At 41.1% G+C, this 20,168-nt stretch overlaps 1 protein-coding gene across 1 annotated transcript in view; it reads left to right on the top strand.

The window, feature by feature from the left end:
- dok6 (docking protein 6) overlaps positions 1 to 20,168 on the top strand; it is a 45,683-nt gene that overhangs the window by 7,691 nt on the left and 17,824 nt on the right. The window contains exons 2-3 of the mRNA XM_068709838.1: positions 13,278 to 13,385; positions 18,534 to 18,648. Coding sequence (XP_068565939.1) covers positions 13,278 to 13,385; positions 18,534 to 18,648 — 223 coding nt within the window. The remainder of the gene's footprint in view (positions 1 to 13,277; positions 13,386 to 18,533; positions 18,649 to 20,168) is intronic.

The raw sequence follows: 20,168 nt of genomic DNA, 5'->3' as shown, positions 1-20,168 counted from the left end.
ATTTCACATCATCGATTCCTCTTTGTTACTAATTATCAAAAAGGCTTTTTGTCATGACAGAATGTTGTTATTAGTAGTTCGTAATGTCTAAAACCCAATTGATTAAGTAATGCACCATCAAAAGACTAGTAATGCCAGAAACACTCTCTTTCCTTGCCCTCACTCAGTGTCATGCTCGCCAAAAAAAAAAAAGCAGACATGACTCCTCTTTTAATCCCAGCAACTTTTCCCGTCTCTCGCCGCCTCCTCTGTCTCGCCTCTGTGCCTGAAATCCGTACACAAACACACGTCACACCAAGCAGCCGATGTCCACAACAGCTTTGTGTTCCCAATGTTTTCTGATGAGCTGCTTTGTAAAGTGCAAAGTTCTCTAATCCCATTGAGGGAGAAGTCACAGCTCAATGGAAAAAAGGACTCTCTTCATGGCTATTTAATCTTTCCAATCCCCACAGACCCTGCCCCCCCCCCCCCCCCCCGACAACAGACGAGACACTCGATTCAACACCAAAAATCGAAGTAGAGAGAACAAGCATATTATCCAAGTACATTTAAATCTTTGTTCCACTTTCAAGTCATTACTTTTCTATATAAAGTGCAGAAGGCATAACAGAGCATATCATTTGAAGCAGCTTTAACAAGATTTATACAATCAATCACATAAGGATTTGTATGTGAAAGGGGTCGCTAATAGCGTTGAACCCACGGGGAATTATCACCCGGCTCATTGTTTTTGTGGCAACTTTAATGTTTTTGGTTCACTCTCACTGCATTCATCACCAGCGTTGGCAGCTGATTTCTATCTAAAATCTAAAAAAACAAAAACGACAGCATGCTAACTGCCCACCACTAAACGATGGACAAACAAAGTTAGCAAGTAGCTGTAGAGTGGAGCATTTAGCAGATACTTCCTTCTGGAGTTGGAAGAGACCAAAATCAGAGCTAAAAGGATGTGTTGGTCTTACAATGACGACAAATACATACAAATGTTGCCACCTATCGGCACAATGTGTAAATAGCCAACTGTATGCTAACAAGTTATATACATCAACACCAAAAGGTGAGAATATGTTCGTGCCTCCAAGTGGCCCAACACGTTATTGCAGATTTAACAAACTTGAACAAAAGCTACATGATCCTCACTCCTGATTGGCTCAGAGGCCTCTGTTATTTCAGGCTGCCAAACCCAGCGAAGATGATGACGATGATTAAATAATCAGAGTCAGCAGGATAGGAGTGGGTAGGAGCAGGACAGGTAAACATATCAACAGTAACTTTATTAAACAAAGGCTGTACTTTCAGCTACATTATATCTATTTTGTTATTCATAGATACATTTTGTAGCCAAAAGTATTTTATTTCACACAAGACCATTTCTAAAGACTATTTTGACACTATCTGCGATGTGATGTCACTTGTGATTGTTGACTGTTGACTCAGCATATTTAGTCAAGCTGTTAAATATTACATTTCAGCGATGTGACAGTCACAAACAAATCAGATTTTCCTGTTTGTCACAAAGCTGCAGCTTATGTCTCTCAGCAGTGTTTTACAAGAGAGGCTTTGCTCCCTAATTCTAAATGTTGTCAAAGATATTTTCAATTAAGCCGTGTGATATTGAAAAGGTATATGTATTTTTTTCTCCATATTCAGCCCGTCTTGTTCACATATTTCCCCTTCCACACAAGGCTTGTGCTTTACAGTTCTCTGTGGTACTGTAATGCTAGATTGTGCAGATACACCGGAGGCACACCTATAAAACACCATGCCTAGAGGAATCTATCATAGCTCCATTAACACTTCTGCTTCATCCTCCTCTCCTCGCCTTCCTCCCCTCATTAATCAACAGACCAGCCCTCGGGGCTCTACTCTGCAGCTAAGCTCACTCTCACTTGGTGTGTCTGCGTGTGTCTGTGGGCATTGTGTTTATGCGTTTTCATGTGTCAGATATGTAAAAAATACAATTTCCAGAGCAATTTACTTTATGTACTGGTAAGTGCAGGACTAAAAAAAAAATCATTGAAAGATCCATCAGAAATTCCTTCAGATGTCGTTATCAGTGTGTATGGTCTTATGATAAGAGTCAGTCGTCCCTCTCAAACTGCTTCCAAATTCAATTCAGAGAAATTGCATCGGGTCTTTAAGGATGAGTTGACAGACAATCAGATTTGTAAATACCGTCTCAAAAGGGGACCAGATGAAGTTATACTTAGATAAAAATAAAAAACCCTTTTTATATTTGAATCACGATCTATAATGAGTTCTTCTCCTGCTGTTACCTTTCATCAGCCTGCTTGCCAAGCACATTGAGTACAGTGCACAGCCAAAGATAGCCTCAGCTGTGTCTATGTGTGTTAAGGGGCTTGTCTTCGTCTGTGTTCTTAATTTAGTCAATGCGGCGCATAGGTAAACATTATTATGGCCTTGCTAAAAAAATAAAATAATGAAACATTACACCTGATCTGCTTTTAATTGTAAGCAAATAGCCTTGTTGAATAATGTAAATTAGCCCTAGCTGTGGAGTAAACAAGGTTTTTTGATGTGGCACTAATTGTCAGGCTCTGTATTATTAATGTGTTGTTAAAAAAAACAAAACTTGACCTTGTGTAAGAAAAAAAGCTCAAGTCACCCATCTACGTCGTTTGTTTTGGGATGAGTTTGTACCCTCCGCTCTCCTTCTCTCCCTCTTTCTTTCTCAGGGGAGTTCTTTTAATAGTAAGGAGGTGACAGCTTTACCTCTCTCTCTGAGCACCGGGGCGACAGTCTGGTACCTGCCCAACTCTCACGAAACGTTACAGACGACTCGCTCAAGTTGCACGCAAAGCTGCCTGTTTTATTTTGAAATCGCACTCCATTCTAATGAGCCGAAGTGACCTTCAGTGTATAGGCCAAGGTAATCGGATCCCCTTTTCTATAATACAGCGTTTAATATTTCCCCAAGAATTATTGTTCAGGGAATGAATTTCCGAGAAGGTCTGGCAAGAGAAATGGAGCCCACAATGGTATAGCCTTGGCAGTGGCAGTTTGGAGCGGATCATTCAAAAAGGTCATAATGGAGAAAATAATGGCTCTTAAGAGTCATAAAACAATTGAAAAACAAGGTTATTGGAATCAATTATAAAAGAGATGAAAGAGGAGTTCATATGGTATGAATCGTAAGTTAGCCAGCAGATTAGGACTTTTAAAGATAGGAAGTTTGAAGTTGAGGGCACACATTGGGGTCAACATTAACTGGTGTTACCCCACACACACACACACACACACACACACACACACACACACACACACACACACACACACACACACACACACACACACACACACACACACTCCTCCCTCTAACTCCCCTCTTAATGTTCGCTCACGTCTCAGAGAAACGTCTGTTGGGCTAAGTGATAATTGCATTCCTCAATGATTGCATGCTGAGACACACAGTGACACCGAATCACAGCCCACTTATTCCAAGGGAGTGTGTTCTTTTCGGAGGAAATGAGACAAAAACAATATGACCAACTCCATCGGACCCCTTTTCTTTGACACAAAGTGCACTTCCCTCATTTCCCTTCTTTCGCAAACACAGCCGTCCATTCCCCAGCGTCCTCTTTTGATTTGCAGACCAAACGTGGCCCGAGTCAAGTTAGTTCCAGGGCGCACAAATCTCTGCTTTTCTGGTCGTGAGAGAATAGTTGTTGCAGACACAGAGCCCGCTGCTTTCCCAGCTAACCGTATCAGAGAAGCAGCCCGAACATCAGTGAGCGAGTACCTCTTTAGAATTAATCCTCTGGGGGTATGACTGCACCAATGCATGAGGATTACTGCTTTTAGGGCTTCTGATGAAATTCAAATAACAAAAACGCCTGCACAGTGTCCTGGAAAACACTCTGCGTTTCATAATATCCTGCTGAAAGTATTTGCTGGAACACCTCGCAATGGTCTGTGCCTCATTCGGTTTCACAGTCTTTATTGATATGATAATCAAGTGGTCAGCTAATGGTAATTGGCGGAGTTGCGTCATTGTTGTGTGGGTGAGAGCTCCTTTCATTCTCTTACTTTATATTCTCTTCCCACAGAGGCTAGTCGGCCACTTCTGAGGCACTGTGTTTGGTTTCCGTGTAGCGGCCCCTCACCTGACTTAGATGCTAATTTTGCTCATCCGGAAGCCGCCTGCAGCGCAAGCACCAACATGCTGGAGTGAAAAAGATGGCTTTGCTTACATTACAGCTAGACCTAAATGGAGTTTTGTGCATGCAGACCATATTGCTCTTTATTTATGGATTTAGTTCAGTTCAACGTTCAGCCACGCTCGAGGATACACTGTGCTGGACAACTCATTCCAGTCTCATAAGGAGAATAACACCGCTCTGTATTGTTGCTTTCTGTCTACAGTGGTCTCAGTCTGCTTGTTGGCGAGGGTATTCTGCCATAGTTAAATCCTTCTTTGTCTGCGTGTTATTGTCTGTGAACGCTTCAGCCTTGTACATGGATTAAATGGAAATTGCTCTGTGTGTGTATGTGTGTGCAGAGGATTGCTGACTAAAGCTGTAATACATAAAGAGCTTTGGATGAGGGATGGTTCAAAGAGCAGGCAATTGTCATAATGATGACTTAAAGCAAAATTGTCCCACCGTAAAAAAAAAATGTTTTACACATTGCACTGCCTTGTATACGGTTGCCAGCAGTGCTTGGCAACCTCATTGTCACGAGAATCAATAGTGGCTGAAATATACGATGGAATAACTGAAGTAAGCAACATTATAAAACTATAAGTACATTATGGGATTATGATTGTGGTGTAGTCCTTTGTCCTAGCTTTTGTCAGTTTGACTCAATGCCCAAGGACGGATGCCGGTGAAGCCATAGTCTAAGCCCTGTTTATACCATTTAACCAAAAAAAATCCCCTATACTCCTCTTCATTTCATCACACCTGCAAGAGAAACTTCAATATTGACCTACATCTCCTTCAGAATAATTTGGCTGCTATTTTCGTGCTGTGCTTTTAAAAAAAAGAAAAAGGAAAAAAGAAGCCCTGCTACTGTAGCCGTGATGGCTGGATTCAGCACAGCGTGTGACATTTTAACTAATGTTTTCCTGCTCAAGGCTGCGTTGCCCAGCGTGGGTCAAACACGTCCCTCGTCTCTCCCCACAGTTACACAGTTATAACAAACAGTAGAAATACTTCCCCCGCACTCGAGGACGACAATTGGAAGCACAAAAGGACTCGGCTCGGTAGGTTTCCAAGGTGTATATGTTGTGCCGTAAATTAGGGGAAGAGGGTTTCTTATGGACGATACAGCAAAAGGTAGTCGTCAGGATCTGTGATCAGTGCTCTGACCACAAGCCCCAAGCATTATTCATCATGAATCCTAATGCTGCAGACAGCCTCTTTAGCTCTGACCCATTCCAACGCACCACTTTTTCAGCAGCGGCTCTCACCACCTCATGGTCGTTTCCACATCTTCAACCTTTCTCTTAAGCAGACTTTTTATTTATGTTTACTTCTTTAATGCTCTTATTTTTCATCATTCCTGGCTTGCTCCTAATCTCTCGCTGGCCCTCTTTTATTTCTCCGTGTTACGTGGTCATTTTAATGTCACTTATATCATATTGGGGAGACGCACCCTTTGCTTTCGGGTGAGGAATCCGCCGTAACCTGTTGTCCTTTATGTTTCACGCCACATTGTGACATTCGAATCCAGTATTCAGCTATGAATTAAGGGTTACTAATATTGCAATTTTACAATTCAGGACCAATTTGGCTCATTCGTGTTGGATGAGAATGTCCAATCGTGCATAGACACAAGAAAGAGATGATGAATGGGAGAGGAGAAATTTACAAGGGAGAGGGTGACGACAGAAGGGCAGGAGGAGAGACAGAGATGAACCAGGCTTGAAGAGAAAGTGAGGAGGGGGGGGAGTGTGTGTGTGTGTGTGTGTGTGTGTGTGTGTGTGTGTGTGTGTGTGTGTGTGTGTGTGTGTGTGTGTGTGTGTGTGTGTGGCATGAAGTGGGGGGGGCAGTGATTACTTGCTGCTGAGGTAGCACTGCATTACACATGAGGATTTGGAATGGCCCAGATAAAGTAATCTATGATTAACTGGGGCGCGGCTGGCTCGCCACCCTGCCAACAGCTGTAGTCAGGGGCGAATTACAAAATTATGGGATGTCCAAACATTTTAGATGCGGTGGGAAATGTATTTCCATACAGGGGGAGGGAGGTTCAGTGGGGATGAGTGTTACGTATAAAGTCAAAGGTGACAGCCGGCGACTAGGGAAGAGAGCGACAGAGGGAGCAGTGGTGCATTTAAGGCAAACGTTTTTTAGTGGTCGCATTTGGCAGAGGATTGTTGAAATGGTCCAGCACTCCTGGGAGGATTTGGGGAGGGGGAGGCAGGAGGGAGGCAGGGGTCATGGCGGGCGGAGTGATCGCCGCGATGATTGCTGTAACAACTGTCCGACAGAATAACAAATCAAATTATAAAGATGGACACCGCGGCACAGACCCCGCCGCCGTCTGAAATTGATTGCCAGCACCAGGAGCTGATATCGTCGGGCCCGGTCTGTCATAGTCCATCAGGCGTCATTATCACCAGGGGAACACTGAACCTCATGCAGAACGAGGAGGACGACGACGACTTCATCCTACTGCTTAGAGTCAAGACAGAAAAACAAACAGAACCAGGCTAGATCAGAGGTTTTATGCTTTTTTCTTTGTCATTACAAGGTTAAAAACGTGTCGTGTTCAGAATACTGTTTAGAAATAGCTCAGTATTCAACATGCTAAGTGCCAGCTAAATCCGGTCTGTTATCATCATGGGTTGCAGGACTACGTTGATTGAAGTGCTCTCATGTCTTGCATGTGCGGCAGCAATCATCTTTAAATCATAGCTTGTAGGACAGATGAATCACTGAGAGGTTACAAACCCTTCCCCCATTTGTCCCTTTTAAAAAAAAATAAAAAAAATCACATATCTTAGGAATAATGAATGCAAGTGCGCCTCTGAGGTATTATGATTGTGTTTCAATATTAACTCCAGAGAATTTAACAGGCGTCTATTTTTATTCTGCCATGTGATTAGTCATTTAACTGAAGCAGGCTGTCATTGGAAATCATTTTCATGTCTTCAGACAGTTCCTCAGTTCATCCAAATGACAAGTGATTTTGCCTGTGGGGGGAAATAGGCCCATATTTTATTGAGAGCCGAGACAGTTCTTTAATAATACCAAAAGTTTCCCGTGAAGTGAATGGACTTTGTGTTTGAGGCCACTTTCACAAAATGACTAAGGCTTGAAAGACGGCTCATTACTGAGGTCTATGAGGTGTCTGGCTTCCTAAATTATCTACTAGACCTCTCAGTCATGGTTTTACATACTCACCTGTCAGTAACCCAAGTTAAACTTTATTTTTTATTGTAACATTAAATGTTGCCATTAAGCAAGGTTATGTAGACAGCCATGCTCTGTTTCCTTTTGAACCTTTTACAAGAGCCCATCCAACAGCCTGCTTCCATCTGTCAGTCTGTGATCCTATTTTGGCTCCCATCCTTCTTCCGGTCCCCCCCCCCCGAACAACGGTCTCAGTGTGGTTGTCGTAGTAGAGCTGGTGTTGATGAACTCACTGCACCTTGCCAAGAGCCTCCTGAAGTGTTTTCCTTGCCACAGACAGACCTGCCTAAAACTGAAGGGTTTACCCTTGAAATGTTCTCTCCAGCGCCTTGCTTTTTTTTTTTTCTGCTGCCTAGTTCACACACTGCTTTGCTTTGTGTGGCGCTGTACTCATTGTTCTTTAGTAGCGTATAATCATACAGAGATTAGGGATGTCACGATAGCTGAAATTTGGCTGTCAATACCAATACCATTGAAATTCAACGATTCTTGTTACCAAATACGTAACAAAAAAAAGAAGAAAATCCCCTGGAGCTTTGACTTACTCTCCTTTATTACTGTTTGCATACAGTTTTTGGGGAATTCATTATGATCCCTCCATGTTTCTTGCCAAGAACTACATTTTAGAAGATTACATTTAAACACATCATGATTACATTATAATTCACCTTTGCCCTGATCCCTGTGAAAAAACAAGTACTGTCACGTTTTTCAGAATTTGGCATCAAACTTCTCAACCAAAGTATTGGTGGTCGTGACATCCCTAACAGGGATACACTAAAAGAACAGAAGAAAGAGTATCTTATTCATATCTTGTTAGCAAAATGTATTCAACTTTGATGACTTTTCTCAGTATGTCGAAGGTCGATCACCAAAAGGATTTCTTACACTTCTAGTCACGGCCTACACAAAATACAACATGACAACAAATGAAAACATGCTATTGGACGTTTTGGTATTTTTCCTTTTCAAATTTCCACCATTTTTCAAGGTTGAAAATTGAGTTGTTAATGCTAAAGTGAAAACCAATTTGAAAATCTTCATTGGAAATCAAATTTTGTCCCCAGCACAGAGAACCAAAGAGTACGGCCTCGTTTCAGCTGCCTTATTTGCAAACTCTTGGCATGTTATCATGTGCCTTTTATCAGAAGAGTTTTCTTTCTGGCCACTCATACATATGTAATATACATATATATATATATATATATATATATATATATATATATATATATATATATACATATACATATATACATATACATATACATATATATATATATATATATATATATATTTTAGATGCTCATTTGTACGGTTCCTTAGAGTATTGTAAAGACAGAGACCTATACTGTTACTACACTGTACATCATTGTAGCTGGAGATACTCGCCATAATCTGCTATTGAAAAATGTTGATCTTCGTGTCACACTTGGTTGTCCTTGTTGATAATACAACTACAGTTTTATGTGACACTTTTCAAAATTGCCATGGTTAAACAAAAACATCACATATATGATGTGCAACATGCATTTGAACTGCACTATCATAATTAAAAAAAACATGTTTTTTTTCTGAATCATGTCCAATCAGTTGAACAAATCTCATGTCTAACCCAAAGATTTGTCTCTCATCACTGCTAAGTTGTCATTCTTGGTTACATTAATCACATGGAAACGTACACGTAGGCCATGTTGAACCATAAAGAGAAGTCATTTGTTTTCCTCACATTCATTTCTGTTTCTGGTCTGTTTACTTATTAATGAAGAGGACAGAGCCACACATGCACACACACACACCACGCAAAATCGTGGGGAACTTGTGTTGGAAAAATTATTTTCTTTAATAAATCATTCTAAGATTGTGTTAATGAAGTGTTAAATTTTAATGACCCAATCTCGTTTGGATTCCAGTGGCCCTGTGGGTTCATTCCACCTCTCAGAATTTAAATAAATGCACAATAAAAAGACTTCTTCTTTTGTGATCCTCGTGACCTGCTGAATTTTGCCGTTCCCTGAAAGCACCATTTTGACTAGTGGATGACATGAATAATAATGATTAGTAATTTGTCTTCAAACGACTTGTGTATAGAGGCTTTATTTTAATCATCGTTGTGGAAATGTGCTGAGATGGTAGTAATTGTGTGTGTGTGTGTGTGTGTGCGTTTCTAAGCAGGTACATGTTGAGTGAGGTTTATGTGTCTGTTTGCAGACGAGGCAGCCTTCTCTGACTTTTAATGAGCCTCTCCCTCATTAATCAGACTTGGAGAGACCTGCCAATCAGGCCTATACAGGAAAGGTACAAAGTCCAGAGTTCACATTTAGTCTTTAAGAGGTCCCCTGTTGAGAAACTGCTTCTGTTAATCCATGTAGAAAACATAACGAACAGAAGGCGATTGGACCTGTTGCTTACTGTAGTCTGTTCAAGTGAATTCATTCAGAATTTGGTGTATTCTCCAACTTCAAATATCAGTGAAGTCATTGGGACTTAATTAATGTTGTCCATGCAAGATGGAGGAGCTTGTGTACTTGATCTGAACTTAGCTCTTGAAACGGTTGATCATTAAATTATTTTAACCCCCTAGTTGAGACATTGCATCTCTTCCCATATGCTGATGATACACTGCTTTTTGCGGCTATGTCTCCTGAGGACCTGAAGACCAATTGATGCTCTTTTTATATGTTTTTTAGTGTCTGGATGTTGCAAAACCTTGACAGCTCAACCCCATTTATTGGATAAAAGGAAACTATTAGTTATAGGCTCCTATAGGTTGAGAGAGCAGAACTGGACAGAGACAGACCTACCCAAAGTAAAGAGTCCTTGGTACTATGTTTAACTCAGAACTACACCTCAAAACTCACAAAAGGAATGTCACCAGATCTTCTTTTTTTATAATCTGAAAACAATTGCTAAAGTATGGCAATTTCTCTCCCTGACACAAAGAGAACTGGTGGGTTGGCTTTCACTGAAATCAATGTATTCTACACTGTTCTGGAATTAAATGAGTTGCACCAAACTAGCAGAGAGTCCCATTCACGGCTGTGTAATTACAATAAATGCTAGAGTGTCTCTGAATAAGATCCTGCAGCAGCCAAAGAACAGGACTGCCTTGACAAAGCATTGACAACTGTGGAACAGGCAAAATTTAGCCCACTCCATTCATACACCCTAGTTCTTATTATGCACAAGCTATCTCACTGAGCTTGCTTTTGTGCTGGTATAATTACATAATCTGAGCACTCCTATGGGTGAAATGCTTTGTGTGCGGCAAGCAGGCAGCATTGCTTTGACTCAAGTTCCCAAAGGGGAATTGAGGCTAGCTACAATTTTACTGTTTAAAAGTTGCAAATGTGGTAAGGGCCATTGTCAAAAGGGTTTCACATTGTTTCTTGTTTTTCTGTCAAAGCTGCAGTTTTGTTTTGTTTTAATAGCCGTTTTTTAAAAGACAAATACAGTATCTTCAATTTTGAGTAAGATTTGATTGCCCCTTTGTTTCCTTACTTTAAAGCCTTTCATGTATGGTGGGTGTGGAGAATGATCCTCCGTGCAGAAGGGGGCGTGTTATGCACTGCTGTATTTTGTGTTGTTTGCTGTTTATAATGGGCCTGGGCAATACTTAACTAGAATGGAGGCCCATCAAGGCAGACCGATAAGGACCTAGGGATCCACTCTAGTCAATTACTGCAAGTGCCAAGTTCAACTCAGTGGGCCTTTTATGAAGTACACCGGCTGAGTAAACAAATTAATCGTACATCCATGGTTCCCAAACACAGCCATGCGGCCCAGGGCAATCATACATCAGGCAGAGTGATAGCGGCTGTCTGCACCAGGAAATAGAAGGGTCCCACTATTAAAGATAGGCAACCACATAGGACTCATAAGCTATTGGCCATCACACTTAGTCTGTCTCTCAGCTGCACTGTTGTATGTTTTTGCTTTTTACACCTCGACACTGGTTGTGTAAAGAGAAAGGGTATCTTTTGGAATTGCAGAGTTTTGCTGTGAGGTAATACAGTGGACTGATATTAACAGCTCTTTTTATTGATCCTCAGGGATGTTGCAATCCAAAGAAAACCATGTATTGACAAATGTAGCGATCTAAAATGTGTCATATAAACTGAGGAAAGAAGTGTTTCTTTAGGAGTTACGGAAATTCCCTTAAACCGTTAAAAAGCTGTCCATTGTATTAGCTTAACATGTATAATGTACAGGGCAGTTCCTCTTAGCTCATGAATGATGATTACTCGGTTTGCTAAAGACTGCTATGTGACTGCAGGTAAATCATCCTGGTACAACATCCTGTGTGTGTGTCATCTACAGCTGATGGATAGGCCATATTGTGGTCCAGTAATCAATACAATGTATAGTAATGTGAGAGAGAGAGAGAGAGAGAGAGAGAGAGAGAGAGAGAGAGAGAGAGAGAGAGAGAGAGAGACTTTTTGTCTGGGCGAGTGTGCGTTCACAATGTATGGCAAAAAAGAAAAACTGTTTTTGTGCACACAGCCTGTAATAAATGGAAGCACATTACTTCAGGTTGACGCCAAGTTGCTCAGCCTATAAAGCAGGGTGTAGTTTGCTCAAAGCATCTTAGGAATGCAAGTTATTTGGTGAATTTGAAATGTGTTGAACACTTGCTCTAATTTTGATTCTGGGACAATATTTGTTAGTGTATGCGTGTATTCTGAAATGCAGTTTAATGTCTACAGTTACAGCCCATTTCTACCCTTTTGCTCATAAATAAACCAGGGAAGTCACTTAGAAATTGGGAAATTAATAAATCAGTGAATCAATAATATATCCAGGATTTGGGACATTAATCAATAATATTATATTATTATATATTTTTTTACTAACCTACAATCCCCCTAGCAAATGTTTTTTTTTTCAATCAAACCAAATCCTCAGCCAATATTGAGTTGAACAATCATATAGCATTAGTGCAAACTTAGTGCCTCCCTTTGGTATCCGACTTCTTTTATTGGCCCCTTCAAATATTCTGTACATGCCTTAGAAAAGGATTTCTTGAAAAGACTGAGAACTCAGAGCACTACAGCCTAAACACACAACCAATGACGTGTTTTTCCTAATCCTTCACCTCATCGGAGTCATTTGTTAGAGGATCGAGAACAAGTTCTTTAATTTCTTCTGAAGGTGCAATCTGAACGGCCTATCAGCCCACATTACTTCCGTTTTTTTCAACCCTATGCAAACAATCATAGGAAGAGTTTTTGGAGTCGCTATTGACCAAAATCAAAAGCATTTACTCAAGTCTCAAAACTCTGGTAATGCACCATCAGCTGTCATAGACAGACCCGTGGATTGTCTAAATGTATTATTAATGAGCTCATAACATTTGAATGAGATACATTCCAAATTTCTTTTATTTACAGATGTATTTGATTTATGAGGCAGAATGGTTTCATTTCCTTCCCCAAGACTTCTGTTTGGTGCTTTTACTTTCTTCTTGACATTCAGCTTGATTAAGCATGTAATGAGGGTGAGAATCACTTTACTGTGCATGTACTATACGTCAGTGCTTTCCAATGTAAACAACACGAATGAACCCTAAGGCCAATCTAACTTTAGATCAATGGGAAAACTTTCTCAGTCAAGTGTTCAATTGCTTTGATCTTTTGGCATTTTGCTGAAGTGGCTTTAGTGATTGAATTCTAGGATGGTAACTGGCATTAATTTATCTGCTCTCAGCTTTGGGAGAGCAGGCGTTGATTTTTCTGTCCTGTTTAGTCGTTAGTGTAGTCTTGTCTTGTACAGAGGGTCGACCTCTCTGCACAGTCAGTCTGTGTTTTGCTGTTGTCTGTATGTGCAGTTACTGAAACGCATGTCTTTGCTCTGGGAGAGTTGTGTTTCAGTAACGGGACTGCCATCGTTCTCTGTTGTCAGATCTTCCGGAGGTGTTGGCTGGTGTTCAAGAAGGCCTCCAGTAAAGGTCCACGACGGTTAGAGAAGTACCCGGACGAGAAGGCAGCCTACTTCAGGACCTTCCACAAGGTACACACACACACACACACACACACACACACACACACACACACACACACACACACACACACACACACACACACACACACACACACACACACACACACACACACACACACACACACACTCCCCCTCCTCACTTTCTCTTCAAGCCTGGTTCATCTCTGTCTCTCCTCCTGCCCTTCTGTCGTCACCCTCTCCCTTGAAACTCATTACAGATCACATTCTGGTTTTCATTCAATTTGATAATCTTTTGATTTACCTTTACCTGTAAATAATTAGTAATTTATTGCAACCCCAAGCAATATAATACATCGTAAAGCCCTTTTCTGAGAATGCAGAATGCGACACTATAAAAGCAAATAAAAACAAAGTATATAGTGTCTAGAGCAAGGGTATTCAATTAATATTCATGGAGGTCCAGTTAGAGAGAATGTCCTCATGCAAAAGTCCGGAACATCACAATAATGTCTAACTTGCGCAATGATTTAGTACCATATTTATTGAAGTAGCCAAACTGTCATTTCAAATAAAGAAATTTCAATTGAATAATATCTCAACAATATGTATTGGCAGATTTCAAATTCAACTGGATTAATTATAAATAATACATACTCTAATAATGATTTTTTCATTTCAAGTCAAATAAGGACTGGATTAAAACAATAATATACATAACAGAAAGCTTTTGAAAAATGTGAGTCTTAAAATGTGCTGAACTGAATTGTCCTGCAGTATTAAATTCAGTTCATTCAGGTGTGAAGTGAAAAGCCAAGATATCCATATTATTCTCATCTTCTAAAAAGATACATTTGTGTGCAGCGACTATATCTGTGGTTATTAAACCACTTGTTTCAGCTCTATTCCATCATTCAACAACATCATTGTTGGTCAGTGAATTCATGTTTTAGGATTCTGATCATATTGGGCTCTTAGGTTTATTTTTCTGTGCCTTAATTTCGAAAGCGAGTGGGTACGTTTGCTCAAAAGACGTGTGCTTTGTCTCGTAGTGGTGCTTCACATTGCCGCTTTTAAAAATTCCCACGGTCCCTGAACATGAGACATACTGGTTTTGAAGACTGAACATGTAAGAGTCCGTCTGGTCTCGCTGTCCACTTTTCTCTTTTTGGAGAACGCCATGTGAAATCATTTCTCTGACTCACGTTCTCTCTGACTGTTGGTCCTCCCTCCCCCCTGTGTTTATCTCACACGAGTCGAGGGCGATACTTATCGGAATACACATATTTGATTGGCCGAGTAGCATCACGTGATACGATGTACAACGCATGTAATTGGTCCGTGTGTTTGATCAACTGCTGAACGAGGCGCCCCGTCAAAATGTAATAATTCTCAATTATCTATCGGTTTCAGGTCTGGGTCCAGATACGACTGCGTTTGGGACCCCTATTAGTGACCCCTGGTCTGGAGCTTTATGGATATTTAATTTCTGTGTATATAAAAAGAATTTCACTAAGCAAAGAGTTTAAATTTACATATTTGTCGCTAGCGGTGAAGCCTAAGGGTACTAATGTCAGTCAGTTCTTCAATCAAGGTTATGCAACATGTATTGACGAGATTTTCCATGAAATTAGTAACTCAATATTCCTAATCTCCAGAGTGGTATTCCTAATGATTTGGTTACAATCTGACCTTGTGTCTTATGCCACCATCAAGTCGGACAATGCCACTAATATATAACACATATATGGCATTCAGAAGTTGGTTTTCTTGAATACCAAAAAGAGATTAAACCTGGTGTGTAACTCCCAAGGGATCCTTTTTTGGCTGAGTGTAGATTCTGCTGACATTGGCACATTCATCAGACAACAGTCGAGATTTTCATTTAGCAATTTGGACAACAGCTGGAATGAATTAGCTTTAGCTGATTCAATCTGACACCGATGGTCGTCCACCAAAAATGAGGAGCCTGGCCTTCTATTTAGGCAGTTAATGAATTCTCATTAAACATCAGGAAACGTGCTCCAGTAATACTGTGAAATCAATTAATCTTAAAGAAAGTGACGCAGTAAAATGCAGCACTTGTTGTGTAAGATTAGGTCACTCAAGGTGGGTGTTTTTTACAATAAAAAATAAATAAGTGAAATCACTCAGTACTGTATTACACACTCCTACCAATAACGTGGTTTTCATCCACTGGCCACAGATGATAAAGTTATATATCCATTAAAACACATTTTGCAACTTTATCATCTCCTCTGGGGCCTTTTCCCTCCCTTTTGAAAGTAATAATCCAGTATATAATATATCTCTCTCCGCCTCTTAAGCCCTTTGAAAGTCTCCATTTATGACTCATTATCATGGTGATAGGAGACGGTGTTAAGAGGAGTAGCACCGTGAACAGTGTTAAAGTAATGAGAGGAGATAACAGTAGATTATGGAGGACTTTGACACCAGGTTTCCTATGTGGCTGCAGTTTGAGTAGCCTGAAGCATTACTGTAACCATGTAATTATGAATTAGGTTGGGACTGTCTCACTGGCGATAGTTAGAGGTTTAGATCCACTTTGTTGTTAGCATCCCTCGCTGCAAAAGGATCAGCCATGTATGGTGAATGAAGCATCTCCCTACTACATCATGCTGCCACACTGGGCGTCCTGTGTGGCTGTAACCCCCCCCCCCCAGAGGCATCTCATACACCCAGCGCTGGAGTGAGCGATGAGCGCACACATGCACCAGTGCACCTGGTAATGCATCGCCACAAAGATCAAGAAAGGTCCCGTCTGAGGGCTTCATTCAACGCTGCAGTGCTTTGGGAGGAAATAGGCTGCACTGGTGGCTGATTTACAGAATCAACACAAAGGGGATTGGCTTTCTATAACACTTTTTTTCTCCCCCCTCCTACTCACACTCTCTCTCTGTGCCTTTTTCTCTGTCTTAGAGGCGCTGGTCCACACAGTAAAACAACCCCTGAATATTTTTAGCAATATTTCTAGCCCTGTGAAAAGTAGTTTTTTTCTGTGTGCCACACTTCTCGAGCTCTCCTGAGCTCCTGACAGAGGCAGCTGCAGTACAGAGATGGAGCTGTATTTAAATGCCTTAAACACAGTATGTCCATATGGAAGCAGATGGTTTTAGTCACACTAGTGCAGTCGGTTGGTTGGGACTCATATCTCAACAATTGGATTGTAGTGACTCTGAATTATCCTCTAGCGCCACCAGCAGGTTGACACCAATGTCTTTTAGTGACATGTCTCAACAGCTATTGGAGGGATTGGCATGACATTCGGTACAGATATAGTGTGGAGTAACAGCTGCAACTCTTGGATCAGATGCACTATTGCAGCAAGGATCAATAGAAACAAAATGCCGGCACTCACCATTAAAGGGTCTTTATTCATGATGGGCACAAAACAAACGCATTTCTAGTGAATTTTGATACAGACAGTCATGAACCCCTCAGAATGTATGGTGATCCCTTGACTTTCTTCTAGCGCCATCATAAGGTCTAAATGGGTCCAGTACTTTGGTTTTTACTTTGTGGTTTGTGCCAATTATCAAAAGTGAACATGCCAACTCACTGAACTGAGAGATCCAGCATTGTTAAGATTACCTGCTAAAAGTCATCATGTTAGCATTGTCATTGTAAGCATGTTAGCAAGCTGACATTAGCATATAACTGTAAGCACTGCCCACAGCATGATCACGTCGGGATGCGTCTTTTTCAACTTTTTTCGCTGCATTTTTCCTTTTTCCCAGCATCCCCTGCAGTCCCCATAGCCGTAGCACAGGACTGGTGGTTTTTACTGTGACACCTGATTTGGTTTGAATGCAGCCTTCTTGATATATGAGATTTAATTCACACCTTTGAATAAACAAGAAGAAAGATGGAGGGGGAAGAGGAGGACAGATGAGATGAGGAATAAGTCTCATCACAAATTATTCACTTTGCTCGGACTGTAGCGCCTCAGGCTGGGAATGCACCCAAATCTCTCCCTTAGACACATGGCTTCACACACACACACACACACACACACACACACACACACACACACACACACACACACACACACACACACACACACACACACAAAGATAGACTAAACCATGCACACTTTTGCAAACAGAGACAGAGATGAATGGCTGGTGGAATTCATGGCTCAGAAATTCCCACAGTCGATGCTTGCTTTGTAGCAGTTATATGTATGAATGGTCTGCCTGAGGACAAATACATACTGTATCCTCACAGGGACAAAAAAACATAAAAGAATCACCTCATCTCATATCAAATATTTAAGTACTATCTTTGAAGAGGATAAGAAATTACAAATGGAAAACCTTCATTATCCATAGCCTCTTCTCTTTTTATTGCATGCTTTTATAAATCTCTCTCTGCAACTTGAGTGCCGAGCAGAGGATATCTGACAATAGAGGGGAAATTTACGATACGTAAACTGTTGTCCACATATGTTGTGTGCGTTATTAGGTCTGGGCTTTTAACCTTAAACAGTCAAGCTTTACTATACGGGCAGTGAGCCCAGCTAATTCATTTCCAACAGTCTGGCAAAGGGCCCACAGTTAGCACACAATGGACTACAATAATGTAATGGGCCTTATCTCCCGGACAGAGTGAACACAGAGGAGACTGTTGAACAAAATGGCCTGTAAATGCTGGTGATATTCAATTAAATGTAATCTTCTCTTTATTTTCCATTCGCGATCAATATCCTGGTAAAGTGATTTAGATGCTTTTGATCGCCCGCCCCCCCACCACCACCACCACCCTATTGACTGGAAAATCACTTTCAAGGAGGCACTTGAACAGTGGATACACAGTGGATACAGTATGAGCGTCAGGTCACATTTATTCATAAAGTGCTTTTAGCGATGCATGACATACTACACTAATACAGCAATCACTGTGCTACAACGAGCTGACACTGGATGATTTCTTACTTTTTAAAAAAGCAGCTTTTTGTAATCAGCGGGAAAAAACTGCCATTGTTTATCTATCCCTTAAGATCGCCCACATTTCTGTTTTACTTTGCCATCCTTTATATGCTAAGCCTCTAACTACTATTGCACTTTCAGCGAAGTCGGTGCAAGATGGCAATTAAGCCTTTGCTGGCGCTGCTGCTGCTGCTCCTGGCTGTGTTCATTCAAAGTAATGTGCTGGTGCCACTCTCTCCTTCCTCTTTAGATCACTGAGCTCCATAACATAAAGAACATTACCCGGATGCCGCGGGAGGCAAAAAAGCACGCTGTGGCGATCATCTTCTGTGACGACACATCCAAGACATTCGCCTGTGAATCAGGTAAGTGCCCTTTTCCTCAAATTCTGATATCAAATGAGTCTTTTTGGCCACAGTAGACTCTGTAGCGGGGGAGAGAGGAAAGCTTTGACTTCTTGGATGTTTCGTTTTTATTTATTGCATACAAAGACTTGAATGCGTGGAGGGATATGCTGCATGACAAGTGGAGGGGTGGTTTGCAGAAAAGTTTGTCAAGAAGCGGAGGAAGAATCAACTTCAGTGAGAGTGAGAGAGGTGAAAGAGGTTGTGGAGAATTGGAGAGTAGCCAAGTGATGCTCATTTGCCGCTATATTAAGAAGTGGGAGGATCTGTTCCGAAATATTGATTTTCATACCGCAGGTATGAAAAACTATATTGGGCATTGTTTGCAACCCAATTACGGACTGTAACAATAGAGATTGCCTCTAATACGTGGACAGGAAGCTAAAGAGGCACATAATCTGCACACGGTCGGGTGAGATTCAGCAGCCTGTTCTTTAGGTGCAAATAAATGGAGCTGGGTGTAGAGGTAGCCAGGGGCTGGATAAGGCGGATGCACCTTAATGTGCTGGCGCTACACAGACAGAGGATGAACGTCTCCAACTTAACTCCAGCCTCGTGGATGTGTGTGCACATGTGGGTAGCAGTAAACATCAGGGGAAAAAATATTATTGAACGAAGAGCGGTGAAGTCTCTCTTGCCTTTTCTTTCCCATGATCACTTCTCCTTCACTCTCTTGGCTCATTTCCATGCCTACAGCCGCCCCCCTCCCCCTCACACCACCATATGGATGTCTCCATCACCCTGTGTACATGACCTATCATAGTCCTTCACTATCTGGAAGCCCCTTACATTTATTCCCCTTCATTTCCCAGGGCCTTGTGTGAGCATACAGTACGAACAAATGCATGATGTTAATGATTTTTCCCTAATGTAGCCAGCGATGCCAATGGGAGTTTGGATTGGAAAACTTGCAGTTGGAAAGCAAATCTCAAACTCATTTGACTGTTTTTTTAAAAGAAAAACAAAAGTGATTAGGCCTCACGATGATCTCCTGATATAGATATAGATATCTTTAAATAACCTTAGTGTTAAAAGATGGTAACAAATTTCACATCTTTTGACAGATGTGTGTTTTGGGTGCATCTGTCAAATATGCACCATAAAGAGATAGAGAGTACGAGCTGAAGATTGAATAATGTGTCAACTCCTCATTTTCCACAGCTGAATCAGGTCCAGAGACATTGTACACATGATATTATCTACTTTATTTGTCTGAAATGAGAAAAATCAAAGACCGTCTCCGACTTGATTCCCACATATTCTCTCGCTCTAACATCCTTTTTTTTTTCCTTGCACTGTTTAACAAAAAAGACATCGCTCCATCTTATACCATCGCATACCTACACTTCCGCACACACAGATATATCCGTCTACCGTATTTCTTCATGCATGGCACACACTAGTGAGGCTGCCTCTGTGTGGATGAAGTGTTTGTTTAGCCAATTTTCCACTCAGTGGCCTTAAAAGTGTGGGAGTTTAGA

Source organism: Cebidichthys violaceus, unplaced genomic scaffold (genome assembly GCF_023349555.1).
Source record: "Cebidichthys violaceus isolate CVI_PGR_0920_01 unplaced genomic scaffold, fCebVio1.0.p SCAF_15, whole genome shotgun sequence".
Lineage (NCBI taxonomy): Eukaryota > Metazoa > Chordata > Actinopteri > Perciformes > Stichaeidae > Cebidichthys > Cebidichthys violaceus.
This window is presented reverse-complemented; position numbering and strand designations above follow the sequence as displayed.